The sequence below is a fragment of the Micrasema longulum genome, unplaced genomic scaffold, assembly GCF_059751315.1.
Source record: "Micrasema longulum isolate JH-2025_06_02 unplaced genomic scaffold, ASM5975131v1 h1tg001328l, whole genome shotgun sequence".
In the NCBI taxonomy this organism is placed as follows: domain Eukaryota; kingdom Metazoa; phylum Arthropoda; class Insecta; order Trichoptera; family Brachycentridae; genus Micrasema; species Micrasema longulum.
This window is the reverse complement of record NW_028278515.1, coordinates 194,230-217,452: the sequence shown is the minus strand read 5'-3', so window position 1 is coordinate 217,452 and position 23,223 is coordinate 194,230. Positions and strand designations below refer to the sequence as shown.

General features: G+C 31.0%; 1 protein-coding gene across 3 annotated transcripts in view; it reads left to right on the top strand.

Moving 5' to 3' along the window:
- Positions 1-20,692, top strand: part of Keap1 (kelch like ECH associated protein 1) — a 41,681-nt gene extending 20,989 nt beyond the window's left edge. For 2 of the 3 annotated variants that reach the window (XM_088235093.1, XM_088235092.1), the window contains 12 exons: positions 1,020-1,173; positions 5,008-5,121; positions 7,208-7,372; positions 10,299-10,448; positions 11,292-11,408; positions 11,743-11,904; positions 13,286-13,477; positions 15,378-15,509; positions 15,597-15,676; positions 16,682-16,887; positions 19,303-19,479; positions 19,745-20,692. In XM_088235093.1, the coding sequence (XP_088091219.1) occupies positions 1,042-1,173; positions 5,008-5,121; positions 7,208-7,372; positions 10,299-10,448; positions 11,292-11,408; positions 11,743-11,904; positions 13,286-13,477; positions 15,378-15,509; positions 15,597-15,676; positions 16,682-16,887; positions 19,303-19,479; positions 19,745-20,154 (2,037 nt within the window). In that variant the 5' untranslated portion in view covers positions 1,020-1,041 and the 3' untranslated portion in view covers positions 20,155-20,692. Of the gene's footprint in view, positions 1-1,019; positions 1,174-1,537; positions 1,672-5,007; positions 5,122-7,207; positions 7,373-10,298; positions 10,449-11,291; positions 11,409-11,742; positions 11,905-13,285; positions 13,478-15,377; positions 15,510-15,596; positions 15,677-16,681; positions 16,888-19,302; positions 19,480-19,744 lie in introns of those variants that run through there. The other variant, XM_088235094.1, reaches the window with a different exon arrangement.
- Positions 20,693-23,223: the final 2,531 nt, after the last annotated feature.

Sequence of the window (23,223 nt, the reverse complement as noted above, 5' to 3'; positions counted from 1 at the left end):
ATCAGCTAATGAACAAATTCTTATACACAATACATTAATTAACTGATAATTTTATTTGATCAGAAAGCAAGTATGTCATCTTTGTCAATTATTTAATAAGTACATTTTTTTAATCACCATAATATTTTTAAATTTTAAACTTGATTTATATTTCGATTATTATAATAAAATTGCCTTTTTTGGTTTACAATAATCAAAAAATATATATTTTACTTTATGTGGAATCGAAGTATATTATTTATATTTGCTTAATTATTTCATGAGATGCGACTTAAACACCTATCAAAGACACGCATTTTCTTAATTTGTAAGTAATTTACAATTGGAAAATCTTCAAAACCAACACATAAAATCATGATGTAACAAAGCGACCCCACTCCGAAGGGTTGGTTGACTTTAATTTAAGTTTTCATTATATTCTCGCTCACACAACATAATATTTTCTTATTTAAAAAATAACAATTCAAATATCCCTTTTATGAAGTTCGAAACTGATCAAAGTCATTCCACTTACTCACTTAAAATCTTAGATTTTTACGTAAAAACTGTCTCCGCATCCGATGACGTCATATTTGGTGACGTCACGATTTTTTTGTTTTATCTTTATTCAAATGACTAGACTTTGATCCTTTATATCTCCCTTATTTCCTAACAGATTTTAATAAGAATAGTACCGACTATCTTGTAATTTTTCAAATAAAATTAATTTGTTAACTTATAAAAAAATCATGATAATTGCCAATTAAGTAAAATTTTCTTTTTTATCATGTAACTTTTCTACGTCCATTTTAATTGTCAAATTTAATTTGTTTTATATTTACATTTTTTTGCGCTTTTGATTATACTTTATTCCAATTTGACACTGTTATCATGTTATCTCATCAAATTTGTTCATGTGTTCGTTGTTTATTTATGTGGGTATGTAATATACCAAATACTAGAGGGCGGCCGACAATACCCCAGTTTACACTATCTTCCTAATATGTAATAAGTATTAATCAATTTGGTTATTTTTGTAGCTGTGCAGGGAAGTTGCACAGAATGGAGAATGATGTGTGTGGGGAGGTGCTGGGGGGTGGGAGGCGAACGACAGATACATCCCCTCCCGGGGAACCAGATGACACGGGAGACATTACATTCTGCATGGCCAATTATATCAAGGAAGCTATGAAAGTAAGCATTATTATCAACTTTTAAATTTACGGTTTGTCATTATTTATTAAGGTAATTTTTTTAATCAAAAAAATAATGCTTGAAGCAAGTGTTTTAGCGCGACGAAAGTACCTATTGAGTCATTATAATCAATATTCGAGTTTTAAAAATAATTATAAAACAAAATGATCAGAAGATGGCGGATTTTGTTTAACCTCTCCCTTACTGTCCTAAAAACACCCGCGCGTTGCGGTGCTGTGTAGTCACTACACATGAAAAAAATAAGAGATTTAAAAATGGAATATTTATTGGGAATGGCTTTAATTAGCCATAATTTAATTCAAAGATGATAATAATTCAAATCTAACTGCTGAAAACATGAAAAAACCATTGGGTATCGCTAGCGACTCGGGCGAAACTGCACCCGCGCCAAATTCCCGAGAGCTACTAAGTAGCTAGTACTGGACTACGTGTCTGGACATGTAGTGGACGTGTAACGCCAGGTGTTATCGGTATACTGTGAGTATACTTTTGATGATATTTGAAATTTATCCCTGATTTCCGATAAAATGCTTTTTTAGAAACACAAATTATTTCAGTCGATACGTAAATGTGTAATGGAGGAATACTTAAAATCTTAACCCAATATTTATTATATTTATAAAGATATTATAGTTATTAGACGCAATGTGTACTAGCTACACATCACCGGGGAGGGAGGGTTAACATGTTTGTTGTTTTCGTACTTTTTCTACGGGTGGAAAGAAGCTTATTTAGAATAAATTACAGTTTTATTTTTTTCTGATAACAATTATTATAATTACCGATTTTTTAATTATTATTTCGTATTTAACAATTTTATATTTTAGTTACCAATGTAATTAATTCATTTTAATAAAAAAAAACGGTATAAATAGTCCAAAACTATATAAATAATACAAATACGTATACATTTTTTTGTTTACTGAAAAAATGTTGACAAAATATGTATAAAATTACAAATAGTTTGTCCATACATTATTGATAATAACGTTTTTACCTCTCTAATAGAGTGAACACTCGTGTTAATATTTTTATTTATGGATCAAAGAACCCTTTACAAAATTATATTTTAAAATTATAATTTTGGCAGTAAAAAAAATACAATATAAGATAACAACCTATATGAAATATAATATACACAATAGTTAAAAATATACAATTAAGGTAAATAAAAAAACAACAAAAAAGTATTCAAAGTTGAAAGTAACAGTAAAAAAGAATTACAACATCAGTAAAAAAGTAACACTTACGAAAAATATCTTTGATTTTAAATTAAAAATAATATTTAGTATTTAACTTAAGATTAAGAATAAAAATGTAGGTTTTTGATAATAATACTTGTTTTAAACAATATTATTTATCAATATAACAAATGTAAAACATTAATAATGTAAAATAGTAATCTTATTTTCATCATGAATATGGAAGGAATAATAGAATTGATGCCGTATTCCTTTAAAAAAGTTACATATACCCTTCATATACATAAATATATATATATTTTTTTTAAATAAAATATTTTTTTTCATTTTATAAGAAATTAGCTGATTTTACTTTATTTTCTAAATATGTATTTACAAAAGATCGAATGTGTGAAATCATAATAAGAATATGTGAGAATTTCATAACCATCCTGAAAGAAAGTTCCGTACAAAAAACAGCAAAATTTGTTTACCTTTTTTGAGGATCTTTTTCCTTTTTCTACGTATTTGGCTGTTCAATATGCTTCCTCCCCTTATTATGTGCACATTTATTTACATTCACTAATAAATAAGACAATATTAAATCTTAGAAACTAATAATTAGCAGACACTTGGTCGACGTCGCGGCGGATCCGAAAGATGTACTTAACTTCAATATTCGATTAGAATTTTCAAGGTATTTAGCGTACATAATATGTTTATTTAAAGTTCGTAAATTATCTACTATGATAGGGATGGCGGGTATAGAAAGTAGACGATTCAGGTCTCAGGTTCGATTCGGGAGATGGTGAAAAATTTTATGTAAAAAGGGATGTTCACAGCAATAATTCAGTCCTTCGTCTAAATTCTAAATGATTGGTGTGCTGCAATAGGTAAATCACTTTAGTGCACTATGTACCATTAGAAGAAGATAGGGAAATTATCTCCTTTTTAGAGTAAAATAATTATTTGCAATCTTATTATTTACTGGGACGAGAACCTTAGACACAACTTAATCACAGGACTACAACCCGATTAAAAAAAAATGTGTCAGTAAACATTCAAATACAAACGTTTTGCATACAAAAAATTAACATCCTCCCAATTTTTGAGTATATGCATTCTCGTCGAATGCAGCTCTGGTTATGAAGTACATATAACATTTACGCTTCTAACTTTTTTTTCTATTAATCAGATTAAAGATTTTAAGAGCTATAAATATGCCCTGGCCAAAACTCATAAAAAAAAGCCGTACATAAATCGGTTCAGTAGTTATTTAGTCCATCGAGGACATTACCTTTTATATAGATAAAGATAATTTTCGAGTATGTGTACTATTTTTATTTGCAATAATTAAGTATCATTGTCACATATTTGTGGTATAAAGTTTATCGTAATAAATTATCATTTAACAGATAATTACATATTTATGTATACTTATATGAAAAGTTAAACAATGATGAAATAATCTTAGAACAGATAATCAACTAGAAGTGTCATTGGCTATATTTTATTCTAAAACTCATGTTGCCAATTTACATAAAACTTTATTATTCTGAACTTTATATATTCTGCTTATGACATGCCTTATTTCTTTTTCTCCTACAAAAAAATATATTTTTGTCTCACTCTGTCAAAAAATGTGCAGTGATGTGCATGCACTAAATGAATTCTTGGTATTAAATTCAGACATACTTACATCATCTTCTATCTTCCTCTATCTATCTATAAATAAACTGAGGTTCTGTATGTCTGTGGCCGCAAATCTCGGAAAGTAATCGATGGATTGACTCAAATTATTTACAGAACATTGCATTTCCTTATATTCTACCTACAGCATAGTCACTAGATAAATGTGTAGTTGCTAAACTATTTTTATTTACTCCCTTAATAATTAATATCAGATAAAGCCACAGCGAAGCGTGGCTGGGTTCAGCTAGTATATATATACAAATAAATGTTTATTTGTTTGTCTGCGATAAACTAAAATTGTACTTGACTGATTTATGCGCAGTTTTTTGCAAAATGGTCACCATTATCCTGAGAAGATTTTAAGCTATTAAAATCTTTGATCGGCCCAGTAAAAAAAAGTTAGGGGCTAAATTAATATTTTTGAAACGGTAGATTGATCATTAGTAATAGTTAAAAATCGAAAGTAACAATGATTTTGAAAAGATAATCTTTTTTTAAAACTGTTATTAATGATCAAACAACGTGGCCTGTTTCTATGGTTTCGTTTAGAGAGTGGTTTGAATTGAATCCGATAAGTAGTTTTGTTGTTTTGACATTTGGATTTATTTACATTCTGACTTTTACATTAAATTTTGTGAAGATTGGTCATGTTGAGATTTTTTGTGTTTTGCAATAGAAAATGCTTTAGAATAAGGAAAAACACTTATTTATTTAAAAATATTTCAAAGTTTCAAAAATACATATGTCATAATAGTTTTTTTTCTTATATTATTTTTTATTACACTTTCTGTAGAAATGTTTTATTAAAATATGTTCTAATCAAATAATAACTCCTTGTTCACAGTTCTTTTTGTCTTACCATTATTTTATATTATCTTACTTAACATTATCACATATCTCACGTGTCACTTACCAAGGAGTAATTAATTAATTTCCGTAGATGATGTTCATGATGCGCTCTCACCACATGTTGACGGATGTTATTCTGGTTGTCGGTGAAGAGTTATTCCATGCGCACAAAGTTGTGTTAGCTGCTGCCAGCCCCTATTTTAAGGTATCTATATTTCCATTGTGTTACAAAATCTAATTACTATTATGAAATGGTGGTAGCTGTTTTTTTTTTTATTCTCAAGTTCATTTTTGTTGATAACTCTTATTTATTTTTTAAATAACTTTTATGTATAGCGAATGAACAGCAAAAGAGCGGCTGAAAGGATTTACGATGCAAATATTGATGGATGTAGAAAATAGGAAGACCGAGGACATTACAAGATTCAACAAATACTTGAAGATGGACTTGACAAAAATCAGGATAATTGTGTGGGCATAAGAAGATATATGAACGTAGAGAAAACGAGATCAGTATGCAAAGACAAAGTAAAGTGGGGTTCTATCCCTCTGTCTACCCCCCTGGGAAACGGCGTGATGGTTTGTTGTTGTTTAAAACTCAAAGACAGTGAAATGTAATTTAATTATGTTCATATACATGTTTAAAACAAAAAATATATGTACTTGTTTATGTTATGGTGTATAATATAGTTAGTTCGGTTTGCTTTTCGTTTTAGTTTTGCAGTAGGATTTTGGATTTGTGAACAGAATAACAATGCTACTTCACCATAGTCTAACGGATCATCGTATTTCTTTCATAGCGAAAGTTGGAAGACCAAGCTAATTTAAATTCCGATAAAATATATGATTCCATTGGGAAAATTCTTATTGATAAACAAAAACTATTTTTGATTAAACACAGCTAATTAATTACCTAAATAATTTCTCCCTAATACCACGTGAGCGATGCCACGGGTAAAAAGTAGTAATTTATGTAAAATATTAATTAGAATCAGAGAGGGTAATTACAAAAATTCTAAATTTGATAGAAAAGAAAGTCAATTTTAGAAATTTAAAGAATCAATTTCAAATTAATTGTTTTTGACAGCCCACCTTACCACCTACTAATTTCCAAATATTGTTCATCATTGTTGCTATATTTCATTATTTTTAAGTGTCCTTTTTTAATTTCAAGATGAAAAACAAGTAGCCTATTTTACTTCTCAGCTCTCCGGCTATTCTTTTGCAAAAAATCAGTCAAACACACTTTCGCATTTGTAATATTAAGTATGGAAGTAATACTTAAATCTAACAACAGCTAAGCATTGCCGGGTTCAGCTAGTAAAATATAAAATTAACATATCACAAGAACAAATTGACAATGATCATCTTTAAAGATTATCAAACAACACAGCTGAGTAATTGTCGAGGGGTATCCAATTTAACATATTTATATTAAATTTCAATAACCGTGGGGTCCGAAACTAGTGGAATCAATATTTTTTTATATATATTTTTTATGTACAAGCAGCTCTTAAATGTATTACTGCAACAAACCGTGCACTAATCCATGTCCATTCTCAAATGCCTATGGATCAAATGCAAAACCTCCGAGTAGAATTGCACCACCTACAAAGAACTGTGCTCGAGGTATTTCTGATTGGTCAATTTTTAATTTTTGCTCCTTTTGATCAGTCTAGCGTTTACTATACTGTATTTAAGTTATATAACATTGTAAAAGGTAAACTTAACCATATGTATAAATAAATAATATGTGCAGTGTATTTTAAATTTTAATAAGCATATGTTAATGTGTAAGTGCCTGTCAGTGAACCGAGTAAACATTTGAATTTCGTTTGTGTTAGTAGGCACACTAGAATATTTAATTTTAAAATGCTCATTAACATATTACAACAGAGATGAAGAACATTTTAAAGAAGGCAATATAGATGTCTAGGCATTTACGGGGCTTATGACCAGCCAATGACAGGTCATAAGCCCCGTAGATGCCTAGACATCTATATTGCCTTCTTTAAAATGTTCTTCATCTCTGTTGTAATATGTTAATGTTAACAGCTCCCCAGGGAGTTGAATGCAGTCCTTGTCTGCAAAAATTTGGACAAACTCAAAATATCGTTGTTAAAATGTTCAGTCATGCACTCATAAGCAAAGGCTGATTAAAGATTTGAATGGATTGTACATAAGAGCACAAATCTTAATTTTCACAAAAAGTTTTGCTTTGTACCCCGAATACAGACAGTGAAGGTCCATAGCGTGCATTAACCTTTTGCCCGGTTTAAACCTGTCGGCAGGCCATGTTCACCGGCGGCCTGAAAGAGTGTGACATGTCCAAGGTGCGTCTGCAAGGGCTCTGTCCTTCAGCCATGGCGCGCCTGCTGTACTTTATGTACACGGGGCACATCCGCGTCACCGAGGTCACCGTCTGCCAATTGCTTCCTGCAGCCACCATGTTCCAGGTAAGCAGCTGTACCCAGGGTAACGCTCTTCACTCGCAATCAATAATAATTCGATGCTAACTACATGGATAAATCATCATTTCCCTCTGCGCACCAAGTGGCGCATAGGGCACTGAATTAGTACTCCAATTGCGGTGTATCTTGATCATTTTTGTTACATAGAAAGTAAGATGGGCAGCCTTACGCTTCAGGTACCAGTCTACAAACTATGGAACATTGCAGTTTTTAATCACCTTTAAAATCAATATTTCACTTTACTTCAAGAATGTTAAACGAATGCGCCAACCATTATACAACAAGGCAGTCTTATCTCCAATTGATTTCCTTATTGAAGATTTTCACCTGAGAGCAGCCATCAAGTCGAACACACCCGTTCAGGGTTCTGGTTCTATTTCACACACATAACTGTATTCAGATTTATTAGGCGTTAACATAAGTTGTCAATATGTATGTTTTTTGGTGATTCCACGGATGTAAGGTGGATCCGTTTCGACGTTTTGACATTTCGGCCACCATTGCAGGAGTCATCTTCAGGGTAAACTGTGTGTTTTGTAAAAAAATATGTGTTTAACCCTCAGAGTAATAATTCTCTAGAGAAGCCATTAAGCTCTTTTGCATAGAACAAAAGCCTTTCGAATATTTGGTTCGGTTTTAGTTTGGTTTTAGGTTTTAATTTTTTTTTTTAATGGACGGTTTCGGTTTGCGCTTGCTATTCTCAACGCAAGTACGTACGGCCCGTTGTATTGCTGTAATCTGTAGCCAACTCTATGGTCAATAATCATAGAATGTTTTTTCTCCATTTGGGCAACTATTAGGTTATTATTCTAAGATTTAACCAAATAAACAATATTTACTTTAGCCCACTCCTGTCTAGTTTTAAAGATCGTATCTATCTCACTCCACACCTCCCATCTTTACAACAAGAACAACATGACAAAATGACTTGACTTATTAGCTTCATATCTTTCAATTTAACATTTAAAAAACACCAATAAAAATAAAAGAGGATAAAAATCATTAGTAACTTTGATAAAGAAGCTTTGAAACCGGTCATTAGAAAAAAAATGTAGTTGAAAACAAAGTTGTTTTATATTTATTTTATTATAAGTTTATCTCAGTTAACCTGTTAAATGGACAGTATGAACACTGAATAATAATATATTTGTTAAATAATATAAATACGAAATCACATAAGGTTACTTGAATTTACTGTATTTCTATTAGGGTGTTGGCATTTGCCAAACTGTTGGTTTTTGCAAGTTTATGATTCATATGTCGGTTGACAGGTAAAACTCATTAAATACAGATTTATGGTAAAATGACTTTATATCACTAAATTTCTATATTTCTCAAAGATCTTTTGCAAAACTGTAGTGGGTGAATTATACAATCCTAAACAACTGTTTCGGATCGCTTAATGGGCTTGGTAACTTTTTCTTTTAAATTAAATGCTGTTTATTTTGTGTTGTAAATTTATATTAGAAAATCTGTTTTTACTATCGTTTGCGTCTATTCGAAGTTAATTGTGGCAGTTACGCATGGCGTTTTTGCTGTATTGCCTTTACGCAAATCAAGTATGTCTCCTCCGCTTAATTGAATTTAGGGATATACATGGTATTGCTTGCTTTTTTCGGGATTATTTATTCGCAATATTAAATTTTATCAAATGCAGGAAGTCTGTTGGTTAATTTAAAAATTTAAATACACCAATCAATGGGACTTGGCCCATACGCAGTGTTGAACTTACATAGCTGTGTGAAACTCATTTATTTATGCTTTATTAAGTTGGTTTATAACATCTTAAGAACTAATATAAACTTTTAATAATATTACAATTTTTTTATCAAAATTTCTCAATAACATATTAACTGGTTTATTTTTTATCATTGTTTTTAGTGTCTTCCACATTCTTGTTGGATCTCCCCTTTCTTCCTCTATTTTGTTAAGAAAATATTGTTTTTTTTGTATGTTTTAGTTCTGCTGAATATTTATTTCTCATAATTTTAAATTGTTCCCACTTTTCATGTTGTTTTGATAATTTTGCAATTTTGTAAAGTGTATCTCTTTTGTTTTGCATGTCTCTTAATTCTTTAGAATACCATACCACTTAGTAACAAGTCCCTCTACCATAAATCTGTACTTATGAGTCTGTATTTATCTGTACTGTACTTATCTGTACTGTCTGTATGAGTTTTACCTGTCAACTGATGATATTTTGTGTGCTTTCTCACTTAAGGGGGTTAAATGCAAGACCGCTTTTTTCATGATCACTATTTATGGTAAGATCAACAAAACCTACTATTTATTTTATGTTCAATGTGCAAATTCAGTTTAAAATGAATAGTCTTTTCGCTACCTGTTATACCACGCACTAGTTGCCCATTGAACTTAGAAGAAATAGTATTTTTGCTGCTGGGTTAGTTGGTCTTTCCAAAAACAGTGATCATGCACAGTCGCGGTTTTGTATTCGACCCACTCATTTATAGATTATGCTGGCAGGGTGGGTAAGTAAGGTTGAATCTCATACATCAAAATTTAAAGAAATGCTGTTATTAACGGGTTGTGTCCGAGTCCCCTTATAGTTTTTTTTTTTTCTATCTGCATTTTGTAATTCGTTTACTTTGTATATATATGTCTGCATTTTTATTTATTTATTTACTCACAAACAGTTTATTACACATTTTTTAAGACATAAGTCCCAACTCCAGAAGACCAAAATATTACTTCCCAGTTTACAAAAATACGTAAATACCTATGTACTTCTGTAATCATTTTAAAAAGATGTAAAAGTCAGCAGGGGCCTTTTAAATACATATATAAAACAAAATAAAGAAATGAAATATACAGATATTAGGGAATAATCACACCTAAGCTTAACCGAGTTCCAGAGTTTTTGGGTTTGTTAAATGATATTTCTTAATTTCAGATAACAAACGTTATAGAAGCCTGTTGTGTATTCCTGGAGCGCCAAATGGTCCCATCCAACGCTATCGGAATTGCTAACTTTGCGGAACAACACGGATGTACTGAGCTCAAGCAAAAAGCCAATCAGTTTATTGAAAGACACTTTACAGAGGTGATATAGGTTTTTTCTTTTTGATTCTTACACTTCCTATTAACTTCAAAATCAGCATTTTTTATTTTCCCACTGAAAACACATGTTTGTATCTTCCTCCTTGAATGCTACGAATAAGAGAGTAGTGATTCATTATAATCATATTATGATGATTTGAATGCATGACTTGTCTATTTGTAACATTCTTGAGGATTACCTAGTTGTAGTAATTACCCCGGGATATGTCTGTTGTTTATATAAAATTTAATATTTGTTATTTCCGAAAAAGAATCCCAAAAAACTGGTTATATTTATTTATTTTTAGAACAATGATAAATTACTAACAACTCCCATAGACATGTACAAAACAAAATATAACTGGGCTATTAATGCTTTAGACCAATGACAAATTACTATTATTCTTAGAGGGGGGGGTCAGTGCTATTCAAGCTCCTGACGTCACTGTGACCTGTGAAGATCTATCGTGACGGGTCCCCGTGAATAGTTCTCCCCCTTCGAGCCTGGGTCTACTGTGTGGAAGGCGAATGGCAAATTACTAACTCAAATAGACATATGCAAAGAAAAATATAACTGGGACAGTAATCCTTTAAGACTCACTTTTTTCACTTACGCATGCGAGTTACAAAAATCATAATTTTTTTAAATGACACAAAAAATAATTTGAAATGCAAATATTGAGAAAGAAACTTGAAAGTATGAACAAAATGAAAGCAAAGGGCAGGTATAACTGGTATTGTATACATAATTTCAAAAGCCAACAAACTGTCTGCAGTTTGTAGCATCTACTCCCACGTTTGTCCAAAACTGTTGTGGTTTAAACTATATTAACTTTAAAAATTCCAGATCTGTCAGGAGGAAGAATTCCTTGAGCTATCTGCAATACAATTAGTTTCCCTAATTAGAAAAGATGAACTTAATGTTCAGGAAGAACAAGAAGTTTATAACGCTGTAGTCAATTGGGTAAGTTCCTTCTTCTGATATTATCAGTTATTCATTTCAGTGCAAGTATAAAATTTTGTCCATTTGAAATAATAATGATTTCAAAATATAATTCTAATAATCAAAAACAATTGTACCTTTCTTTTTCTCAGTAATGTTTTGTTCATTTAATTTAATTAAAAAATGACTATTGAATATGACCACAGCGTCTAACCATGCATTCCAATCCAGATTCATTGTAAGTTTTCTTAATCTGAAAGAAAATCTTCAATTTGAAACCATATTCTTCCATCAAATTGTCTATTATTATTTAGCTGTTGTTGCAAATTTGTTGTTAAATTGTTTTTTATTTTAGGTTAAATATGATGAAGAAAACAGGTATCCTAAAATGGAACATATACTGTATGCAGTTAGATGTCAATATTTAACTCCAAACTTTTTGAAGGACCAAGTAAAAAACTGTACATTATTGAAAAAAGTTCCCGCTTGTCGTGAATACTTATCTAGGATATTTAAGGTATTTTATTTATTTTTCAGTTCATTTTTAGTGCTATTTGTTTGATGAATTATTTGTATTTTTTCTTGACTGACGTTTTACAAAAATAACAAATATATCTTTTGTTTGTGCCATAGTATTTTTGCGTTAAAGCGTACATACATATACTTATATCAAAGTAATAATTTTCAAACACGTTATAAGACTCCTGTTATCACATCCTAATTTTCAGCAATTTTTTTGTTTCAATATTTATCCGGCTATTAAAACATCTCAATCGTGTCAATATTAAAAAAAGCCTCTTATAATAAAGAAAAATGCTTGCTATTGTTTGATTTTAAATATAATTTGTAAATATGTATGCAAGATAACAAGAAAACAGGCAATCTGTGTCACTTGCACCCGTATTGTGATATTTAAAACCTAATGGTGCCAAGTATTTTTATTAGTTTTAATCGTCCTGCAGTAAGAGTCTTAATATTTATCACAAGCATTTGAGGTGTGTTAAAATAAAGACGGCAATCTCCACCGTTGGTCTGAAATGAGTTAGTTATGGCGATGGATACAGAAATAAAAATACTATTGACTGCAAAGGTTACGGAACATAAATGGCAGTATCTCATACATTTTTGACGGCATATATGAAATATTACATGACAAAAACAAAAATAAAAAAACAAACTAAAACCTTTAATTAATTGAAAATAAATTAATCATTTACCGATTAATCGCAATAAATATACTCAGAGAGTAACTTCTTGCAACTAAAATAATAAATGAGAAAATTTGGTGTTACGGTAAATCGGATGTAAAAAATGTTTACATCGTATGATTATGAAATATTTTTCTTTTTTAAAATATATTGTCTATGCACTTTTTTAATTCAAACAGCTCAACACGGTTTTAAGTTTTTTTTTTTTTGAGATTATGAAAAAGTGTAAAAATTAGAGCATTTAATTGCAAGGCTAAGTTTCTCAAAAATTTATAAATATGAATTGCATTGAAATGTCGCAGGTTCGGGTAAACAATAACCAGTAAATTATAAATTAGTATTGTGTTTTTCAACATTTAGTGTGTTTCAACAGGTACGAGGTTCCCCTTTTAAATGTTAGGAAAACTCACAGGCTTGAACTCGCGACGTCACGACAGTGTAATCACAAAACCTTAACATACATAAAAATAAAATATTTTCTTAGCTTAGTTCAATAGTCTATTAACAAAAAATATTAGTTAAAAATCACTGAATTTCCTCATTATCCGCAGTCTGGGAAAAGCACTAATAAAACATTTGTTGCATATATTATTCAAAATGAAAAAAAGTGGAATGCCAACTTTGTTTTAACACGCCTCATTTATAAAAATATTTTTTTCCTTTGACTCATTCTTATAAATTATCTTTAAGGATCTCACTTTACACAAGAAACCTGTGGTGAAGGAAAGGCGACCCAACACGCCCCGAGTGATTTACATCGCGGGTGGCTATCTGCGCCACTCCCTCAACACCATGGACGCCTTTAATCTGGACGAGAACTCCTGGACCTCCCTTCCTCCCCTCTCCGTGCCGCGGTCAGGCCTCGGGGGAGCCTTCCTCAAGGTACTCATTCCGTATTCTTTGTGAATTCAATTAATTAGTTCATACCATTCTATCGATTTTCCTGCAGAGAATTGAAAGCGCACTCCATAAAAATAAGAATTGAAATGAGGAAATACAAATCAGAATTCAAGATATCAATTAACTCATCAGAATTTTGTTCTTGAGTTATTATTTATTCTTTTTTGGTGTTAAGAAAGTCTAACTGATTATGCCTAACTAAAATCGACGTTTTGCTGTCCCATTTTCCGCTCTCAAAACTTAATCCATTTTGTTGTGTTTTTTTTTAGAAAGAGTATCAGAATGAAATTTTCTGTGTCAGTGTTGGTAACGCAGCCTATGTTGAGGCCATCACATTACTCACACATATGTAAAGCTTGTATACAGAGTGTTACTTTTCTGTATAAATTGTATTTTATTCAATTATTATTATTTACTAATATATATATTTTTAACGTATTAAATGTCCAACTTGTGATATAGTAGGTAGCGCGTTTGGTTGCTGAAATAATTTATGAGCAATATACTGCATTTTAAATAACTGTTTTTTTAATGTGAAAAATATTATGAAATCAACAGTGATTACTAAGACCCGAGTGGTTCGTAGCAATTAGTTTTTTCCTAGTGAATGTATTACAAAAATGTATAATTATTAATATTTATAATTAATACATTAATACAAAAAAGACCAACTGCAATCATAATTATCCGCAATTTATTTCGATGACAGAAAAGATTTATTTAACATAAACGTTTTCTTAGAATTTGATCTGCATCTCGACAAAGAAATTTCTATCAAGTTAGAATCACCAGGGTTAATATACAGGCAATACACAAAGGGAATTATTAAAAAAAACAATTATTTAAAATAATTGTATGTTCACAGAAATGTATTCATAAAACCGTTGCCTACTTTATTGTTTTAAATATAAATCGGTACTTGAATTAATCTTTTTTCATTTGTTTTCTTGCAGGTCTAGAGACAAGTTTTTCTAAAATTGAAATATACTTATATTTTCTGTTGAAATTTTTTAGTGTTTTTGGTTACTTATTGATTTTAGTATTTGCTCAGTGGCCCAAAATTTTACCGTGGCAAACCGAGTAAACGAGTAGAAATAAAATTATCCAGAATTCACATTTGATGGAAAAATAATATTTTCGCATTTATAGAATATATAGGCATATAGGAAAAAATGTATTTAACAATAAATTTAAATATCTCTATACCTGCGTTAAGGATTCATTAATCTGGTCATAAATCGTACTTAGAGATACGACGCATTTCACACAGCGGTAAAAATTCACACGACACAATAATATAACAAAAAAAAGTTGGAGCATGCCAATGGTAAATACCTATAGAATGTAAAAAAATCTTTGCACTAGTGCCATAATCCAGGGAGAAAATACAGGAATCGTTTGTATTAAGAAAAGCGAGACCGCGTTTCAAAGTTTTTTTAAATTTACTTTGTATCATTTTTTTTTTTTTTCTTTTATTTAGGAAACATACATTACAGTTACAAAGTTTAATATTTTACACAATTAGACTTAACTCTAATGGACCAGTGAAGTTTCCATATTATAAAGCAATTATATGTAAGGTTAATTATGAAAGTATAAAAAAAGAGTATAAAAAAGAGAAGGAAAAAAAAACATAAATGGTTAAAAATTTAAATTTAAGTAAAAAAAAGATATTTTAAAGTTTGTAGTTTGTAGTGAGGTAAATTTATCTCTATAAGTTAATAAAAAATTGCCATGGAACTAAGGAATTAAAATTACTTTGAATGCATGAACATCCGTATCTTAAGCATACGATTTCTCATATAAACAATATTCTTCTTGACAGGGAACATGTTGACTTTAAAATAAATATTCTTAATTCTTTATTTGTTCTTTTTTTTAGGGTTTATTTTTCGCAGTCGGCGGCAGGAACAACTCGCCCGGTACATCGTACGACAGTGACTGGGTTGATGTCTTCAACCCAAGTATGGAACAATGGAGACCGTGCAGCCCTATGTCCACTCCTAGAAATAGGGTAACTTTATAAACAAACGACATTATCATTTCTTACTTCATGGTAAAAAAATGCCATTGTATTTATTTTATATTTGTCACTTAACAGGTTGGTGTAGCTGTAATGGACGGATTATTGTACGCTGTTGGAGGTTCAGCTGGCACCGAGTATCACAAAAGTGTTGAATAGTAAGTTTTCAATGTACACACCTATGCCGTATTTTGGGACATGATCTTGAAAATTGTGAGTCTTTTCTCACAATATTGAAAAAAAACTCTTTTTTATCCCTGATTTCTTTATAAATGTTTCCTATAATAAAGTGAAACTTTTTTTTTTACAATTTTTTACAAGTATTGAATAGCTAAATTATTTTCTACTGGATTTAGAGAAGAAAGCGAATAAGAAAGGGGTCGTTTATCAAGATTTATTAAGATGGAGAACATTTTTGAGAAAAGAATACTTATGGAATTCTTCTTTGTTGTAATTTATCAGTTTTAAAGACTCTATAGGGAATAAAATTGAATATTTGTCTTCATTTAAGTTTATTTCCATCGCCATTACATGCCACAGGTTCTCAATTAGGTTCAAACCGGGACTGTTTCCGGGCCAATGCAGTGTTGAAATCTCATTAATTTTAGTAAATTCCTTGGTCTAAAAATAATTTAAACATGATTATTAATAATATTTTCCGCACATATTAATTACATATGTGAGTCATATTGAATATGACATTTACAGTTCCATTGATGAATGCTCCACTCCTCAAAAAGAAAAGCATCTCAGATCATTTGTCTAGCAGGATGTTTCACTGTTTGCTGAAGACACTCGTCCTCCCGATTTCTGTCTCACGTACTGGATTCTATCCGAACCAAAGAGATCTACAACATTCAAACACCTTGTTTGTCAGAAATGGCTATTTTCAGGTCTCTTTACTAAAAAGCCGCATTCTCGGAGTCTATGACATATGGTATGAACGCTAACTGGAGCACCACCAGCTTCAATAAACTCCGTTCTTATATCTGCCGAACTTTTAAATCCTTTCGGATGTGACGGAATTTGAAAAATACCTGTATTAATATCACCATACTATTCCCACTTGCCACTTAAAGGTTAGATGTACAATAGAATGACTTTCGAAGGTTCTCAGTATTTCAAAAGATATTTAATAACTTAATAGAAAATCTTTGTTTCAGTTTTGATCCAGATGAAGATTGTTGGACAAATGTGGCCCACATGCACTTTGCTCGGCTCGGGGTGGGAGTTGCCGTGGTCAACCGACTCCTGTACGCGGTCGGGGGCTTCGATGGGCAGCAGCGTCTTGCCAGCGTGGAGTGCTATCACCCGGAGAACGACCGGTGGACCCTCATGCCTTCCATGGCCACAGCCAGAAGTGGAGCAGGTTAGTCTACCTAATGTGGCACGCACTTTGTGCGCGCTCAGGGGCAGCAGCGTGGAGTGCTACCACCTGGAGAACGACCAGTGAACCCTGCATTATCGACGCCTGTAGATAGCACTCATTTAAACCGCTGCCATTTACTTGTCTGTAAATTCCGGATTCGAACTATCATGGCATCTTCGTATTGTTTCTTTTGTTGCTAGGACAACCGACCAAACAATTGTGTAAATTTTCGTCAGTTTTTTCATGTTAAAGTCTTGAATTTTGCCATTGAAAATGTCTAAAAATCCAACAATCTCGTTATGTGTTTTCATATATTTTATTTTTTCTGTTTGTGTCCACGTCTAAGACTTATAATATATCAGAAAGGGCGTAGAACCAAGTTTGTATACATCGTACTGTGTCCAAAAGACCCCCCTCTACCTGACATCCCGCCTGCGCGCATGCGTGAAGTGGCCGCTTAATGTTGCCAGACTGAACAATATATTATCATAACACAAATATAAGATAATTTTGTGTTGTGTTATGTTATATAATAATCCTTAAGTAAATTGGTACCGTTTAATATTATACTGAGGCTTTTATATTAATAGAAAGCCGGGTAAAAAATTCGACTACCCTGGCAATACAAACAAAATGTTCACCTAATTTTATTTAACAATCTGACAGATAGTAAAATAATTGAAATCTTAAATAATATTATTTGTGAATTCGCTTTTTACTCGTGAAATGTGATTCCACCGCATTCGCTTTTAATCCCAGCAGTATTTTGACACTTACAAATGACACAACACGGCATAATTCAATTTAAATCGGCAGTTGCGTACTAAGCGACGTTTACAGAGTACCTAATGGCCAAAATGTAAAACTACCCATCTATAAGTAGTTAAGTCGGCTTCAGTTTGATGTACGTATGCGGTTTCTGGACTATTATATTTCTATGGTGTGGACTTTTTTGTGGAAAATTAATATGTTATGTCTTTTTAAAAACTAAACTACTGCGTTTTTCTTTTGAAGCGTCTGTTGCAAATTAAATATGTTATGTTTTTAAGTTAAAATATTGATTTATAAATTATTGTTAAGTTAATACAATATTATTGTGTATTGTGCTTGGACAAACAACAACAAAAGACGCCATGACAGTTCGCTCCTTAGTGAATTATTTTTTTTAATGTATGATTAAAAAGAAAGTGTTCCATCTGAAGAGTGTCTTTTTTATTTCGTCTTCTTTGTATCGGATATAATATAATGATCTATGTTAGGACGATTTTTAATTTGGTTTTTTAAATTAGCTGTTCTGTAATGTATTCGCTTTAAAATTTAAAAAAAATAGCCAACTAACCAACATTTAAAAATATATATATATATATTTCACGTTGGTAATAAATTGTAAAAATTTACATCTCCATGTTTTCAAAATTCAACATCATCAATGATAGATAAGCTTAAATTTTTTCATAATATAAACTTGTTTGATTGGTAGTAATAATCAAAAATCAGTGGTAAAAGTAACAATTTAAAAATAAATAGAATTTTTCAAATGTAAAAATTAATACTTAAAACCATTTCTGATTTTTACTATTTCCTACCAATGATTGAACAATGAGGAAATAAACCTTTATGGAAAGTTTAGAATCTCGATTCAAGCAATATTCAAATAAGATATGTCAAAATTTCATTACAGCACTGTTGTTCTAAATGACTCTGCCTTGATAAGGAAGCTTGTGTAGCTTCAAAACCGGTCGGTAATTATTTATTTTCAGTTCACAAACAGTAAAAGATATCACAATATAAATACAATTAATAAAATAAAAAATAATGACACTAAACATCTTTCACCAATTATATGTGAACACCAATAGTCACAAAAGAAAAATTTTAAATTGTATATAAACCAAAATTTAGTTTTCATTATATGTTATTAAAGCAATTCATTAGATTTCATATAAGATTAATTTAAAATAGATACAATTTATACAATCGAATAGAATTTCACTAGAATATTTATAAAGACTCGTAGTAATAATAAGTTTTTTTTAATGTATATCAATAATTATAGTAATAATAGTCACAATAAAATTTAAAAAATAAGAATATGAATTTAAATAAACTTAAAAATATAAAAGATTAAAATTGAAATTAAATTATTGCAAAAATTAGTTCGACTATATTAAATACATCGTATATACACATGTAAATATGAATATTTGAGTTAGCAAAAAGCCTAATATCCATCTATAGGTCTGTCTTAGCCATCACTCTTCCAAGAGTATTTCCTTGTTGAATTTAATTTATTAGAAATAAATAATTAATCAATATTCAGACAGTTTTATTATAAAAATTAAGTGATTGCACCATTAAGTAAATGGACGCTTTCATTGTTGGAATTCAGAATTAATTTAGTGTATATCTCCACAGGTGTAGCAGCTTTGAACCATTGGATCTACGTCGTGGGCGGGTACGACGGCACTCGCCAACTGGGGTCTGTGGAACGGTTCGACACAGAACGAGGAGTGTGGGAGGAGGCCAGTCCTATAAAAGTTCCCCGAAGTGCCCTCTCCCTCACTACTCTCGATGGAAAACTCTATGCTATGGGTGCGTAAGGCACACTTCTTTACACGCTATTTTTGTATGGCCGGCCCTCCGAGTAGGGAAACGGAGAGCGTGTCAACGCGCTTTTGGCACTTAACCGGTAAAAAAACATTGAAATTGCTCAAAATGCTTACAAGTGACTGTCATCGGTATACCAAATCGGTTAATAAAACACATAATCATCAGTTGCCTTTACCAATGGTTAACAGCTCGAAGCGCTGACAGAAATTCCATACATTGTTTTTAAAATCTAACAATATTATTTCAGGAGGATATGACGGCCAAGCCTTCCTCGCCATAGTGGAAGTATACGATCCCAACACTGACAAGTGGGAAGAAGGAACTCCGCTGCCATCGGGCAGGTCGGGACACGCGTCCGCAGTGGCATACCAGAGGACCTGCCCGGTACACAGTATTGACCACGACTCCGACGGGGGGGATCTGCCTGCCAAACTTCGAACTCGCTCCGAAGCCAACAGGTCAAACCCAGCAGGAGCACCCAGGGATGAGAGAAACGGCAACGGAAACATCATTTATCCTTCCGGCTCCGACAGAATCGAGAACTTGAACAATATTGATAGAAGCGTAACCAATAGAACAAACAATAGTGGAATGCCATCCGTGAGTTCCATTGTAGGGTCTCTTTTTGGACCGAGAAATGGCTCAGGTAATTTATAAGACTCGGTTTAATTCCTGAGTGTAAATATAAAGCCAATTTCACTGTATCGGTCTGTCAATTTTGAGATACATTATATTATGTAATAATAATTGTATTTAGTCATATTATGTAGTTAGTATGAAGCACAATTCAATGTGTTCAGTCTCTATTTGTATAATTAGTTATGTAAATCGTTTATTTTCTAAAAGTGTAGTAATAAATACGATCTGTAAATAATATATGTATATCAGACACGTGCCGTGACTATCATCAGTAAGGAAGCTGACAAAATACAATAATGTTGTTCTTACTATTAGTAGGTATTAGGTAGGTTTAGGTATGTTATGGATTTAGATATATTTGTATCATCAAATTTACAGTTTAAATCAGTTATGTATTTGTATGTTGACATTGTCACAAAATATGTTTTTAATAATGTGAACTTATTATGAAGGTATTCTTAATATATATTATACTTTTATTGTGCATGTATGGTAGAACTCCATTTATCTGAACTCCAGCCATCTGGATCGATATCAAGAAATGAAAAAAAGAAAATGAGAAAAATAAGTGTTTATGTAAACTCTCACAAAGTTTTAATTAAAGTCCTTAAAATGTAACATGATTAGAATGACAGTTGTCAGATAAGTGACGACATAACTTTGTAGTAATGTCAAAGGAGTTATTTATATTGACACACGAAAAATCATTTGTATCTGGCGTGTTAATTTTTTTTTTTAATACAATGCTTGAAACATAAATCAACAGTAATATATAAAATCAGCTTTAAAATTAAAAGAAAACTAAAACAAACCTAATTATTAATGATGTTCCTACAAGGTTACATCATTTTGCAAAAACGTAGAGATGGGACAAATTGATCGGATAAAAAAATAATTAATTTGATGTTGTTCATGAAACAAGTATAAATGTCTCATTTTTTGGTGAATAATTGTGTTAAACACGCTTTTTTTTGCATTTTTTATATCAATTTTCGGAAACAGAGTTTCATGATTGCATGAAATAACTGATAAAATCGATTTGATCAGTGATCAGTAATTTCCCATCACCAATGAAATTAGTTTGACAGCTGTTATTCTAATCAAGCTATATTTTAAGGACTATAATTATGGAGCTGAAAGATTGTTAAGTTTATTTTTTTATTATTAATAAAACATACAGTACATGAACAAAATATTATACTCCCAAGAGTTATAAAAAAAACTCATTTGGGACTGTACATAAAAAGAAAACATTTTTGTGACAAATCATAATATCAGTTAATACAATCCAAAACAGTAAGAAAACATAAAACACAGTTTTATATACACTATCTATATAGATCAATAATATCACTGTCTAGAGAATTAAGTAGTATTTTCTTTCAAAACAGTGCCTTAATTTAGTGGTTAATCCGATTATCCGGATTTCTTCATATCCGGATAAACGTCTGGCACTCACTTTGATAATTGGAGTTTTACTGTACTTGCAATTCTCTACTATTTTTAATAATTACAATGACTATCAGAATACTGAAATTTGAATAAATCCTTAGCATATGATGACAAAAACTAAATTGTTTACTGAAAAGTTTTACATTTCAAGTCAAATTGAATGAAATATTGCATGTAATCACTTTTGTAAAGCATCCTTGACGTTTTATATTATGAAAATGGCGCTATATATTATCCACTTTAATAACAATAATTCATTGTTGATTGTCTATAAATTGATGGAGGGCAAGCACGTGTAGTGTAGTGAAGCTGTAAACATTACAATACCCAAACAAGATGTCCAAGACCTCCGACAGATTTCAATGATATGTTATTTCACAATTTATACTTGTATCTTAAAACAGTTGTTTTTTATCTTTGCATTGCACAAATTGGATGCTGTCATCTGATGCGTCTCGTAGAACAACATGCCAAGTTTATGAACTGCATATATATGCGCAGAATTATAATCTTTCCAATAGAACTAGAATCAACTTTAAGAGCAGTGTCCGGCGTATCCATGAATACTATCGGGGCCATACGTAGGTATATATAGTAAAAGTATTTTTCGAATTTGGGAATCACGTGTGCTGGAATGTTTTCTGTGGTAATTCTAAGAATATTTGTTTTTTTTTCACACTTATAATTTTGTTCAATATCAAAATATATTGCTCCTCAATTTTTAAAGAATGTGCTGCTCACATATTTAAGGAATGCGCCTAATATATATAAATAATAAGTTATACATTTCTATGTGATTTATTTCGGATAAATTTTCTATCAGTAGTTATTCATTATATAAATCTTATCACTTTTATGGTTTTGATACGACTAAAATACACATATTTTACAATAAATAAGTTCGTCTACTTAGATAGAGTATGGAAATTTATTGCAATAGAGATATGGAAGTCATACATTGTGTAATATTCACCATTCTGTCTTTGTTCGAACATCCACATTTCTTCAACTCTTCCATGTGTTGGTTTTGTGAAGTAATCAAGCTGAAACCTTTATATTAGTGTTAAGAGATTCATCTGATTGAATTATTTCACATGAATTGAAATTTTAATACTACTCGGACCAGTTGGTTTAATTATAATATTTCGAGTTTGTTCAAATGTTTAATTGTTGTTTTAATTCATTTTTTCGAGAATTAAGATTATCAAATAACAAAGAGATGGGGGAATATTTTATGCATTACAAAATGCAATAACAAATTGGAAGAAAACTACTTGTGATTATAGCTTTAGCTTGCTCAATATCAGATGGCTACGTTTTGAAAAGAATCAGCTTGCACAATTAAATTTAAGAAATTGGTGGTTCCGTTATTGTGAACCTAATTAAAAAGAAGATTAATAATTTATATCACATTCAACAGGATCCATTTTACCCATCAAAAAAATTATTTACCAGTGCAAAAAAAGATATGATAGATCTTCCATTATACATTCCAACAATTTATCATAATTATTATAGGTACAAACCAAAAAATAATCAAATAGACCATTTTCATCTGAATGTAAAGAACATTCATCTGATGATGTGTTAATATATCAGAGATTTATCTGGCTGAAATATTTCACTCTCTGAGAC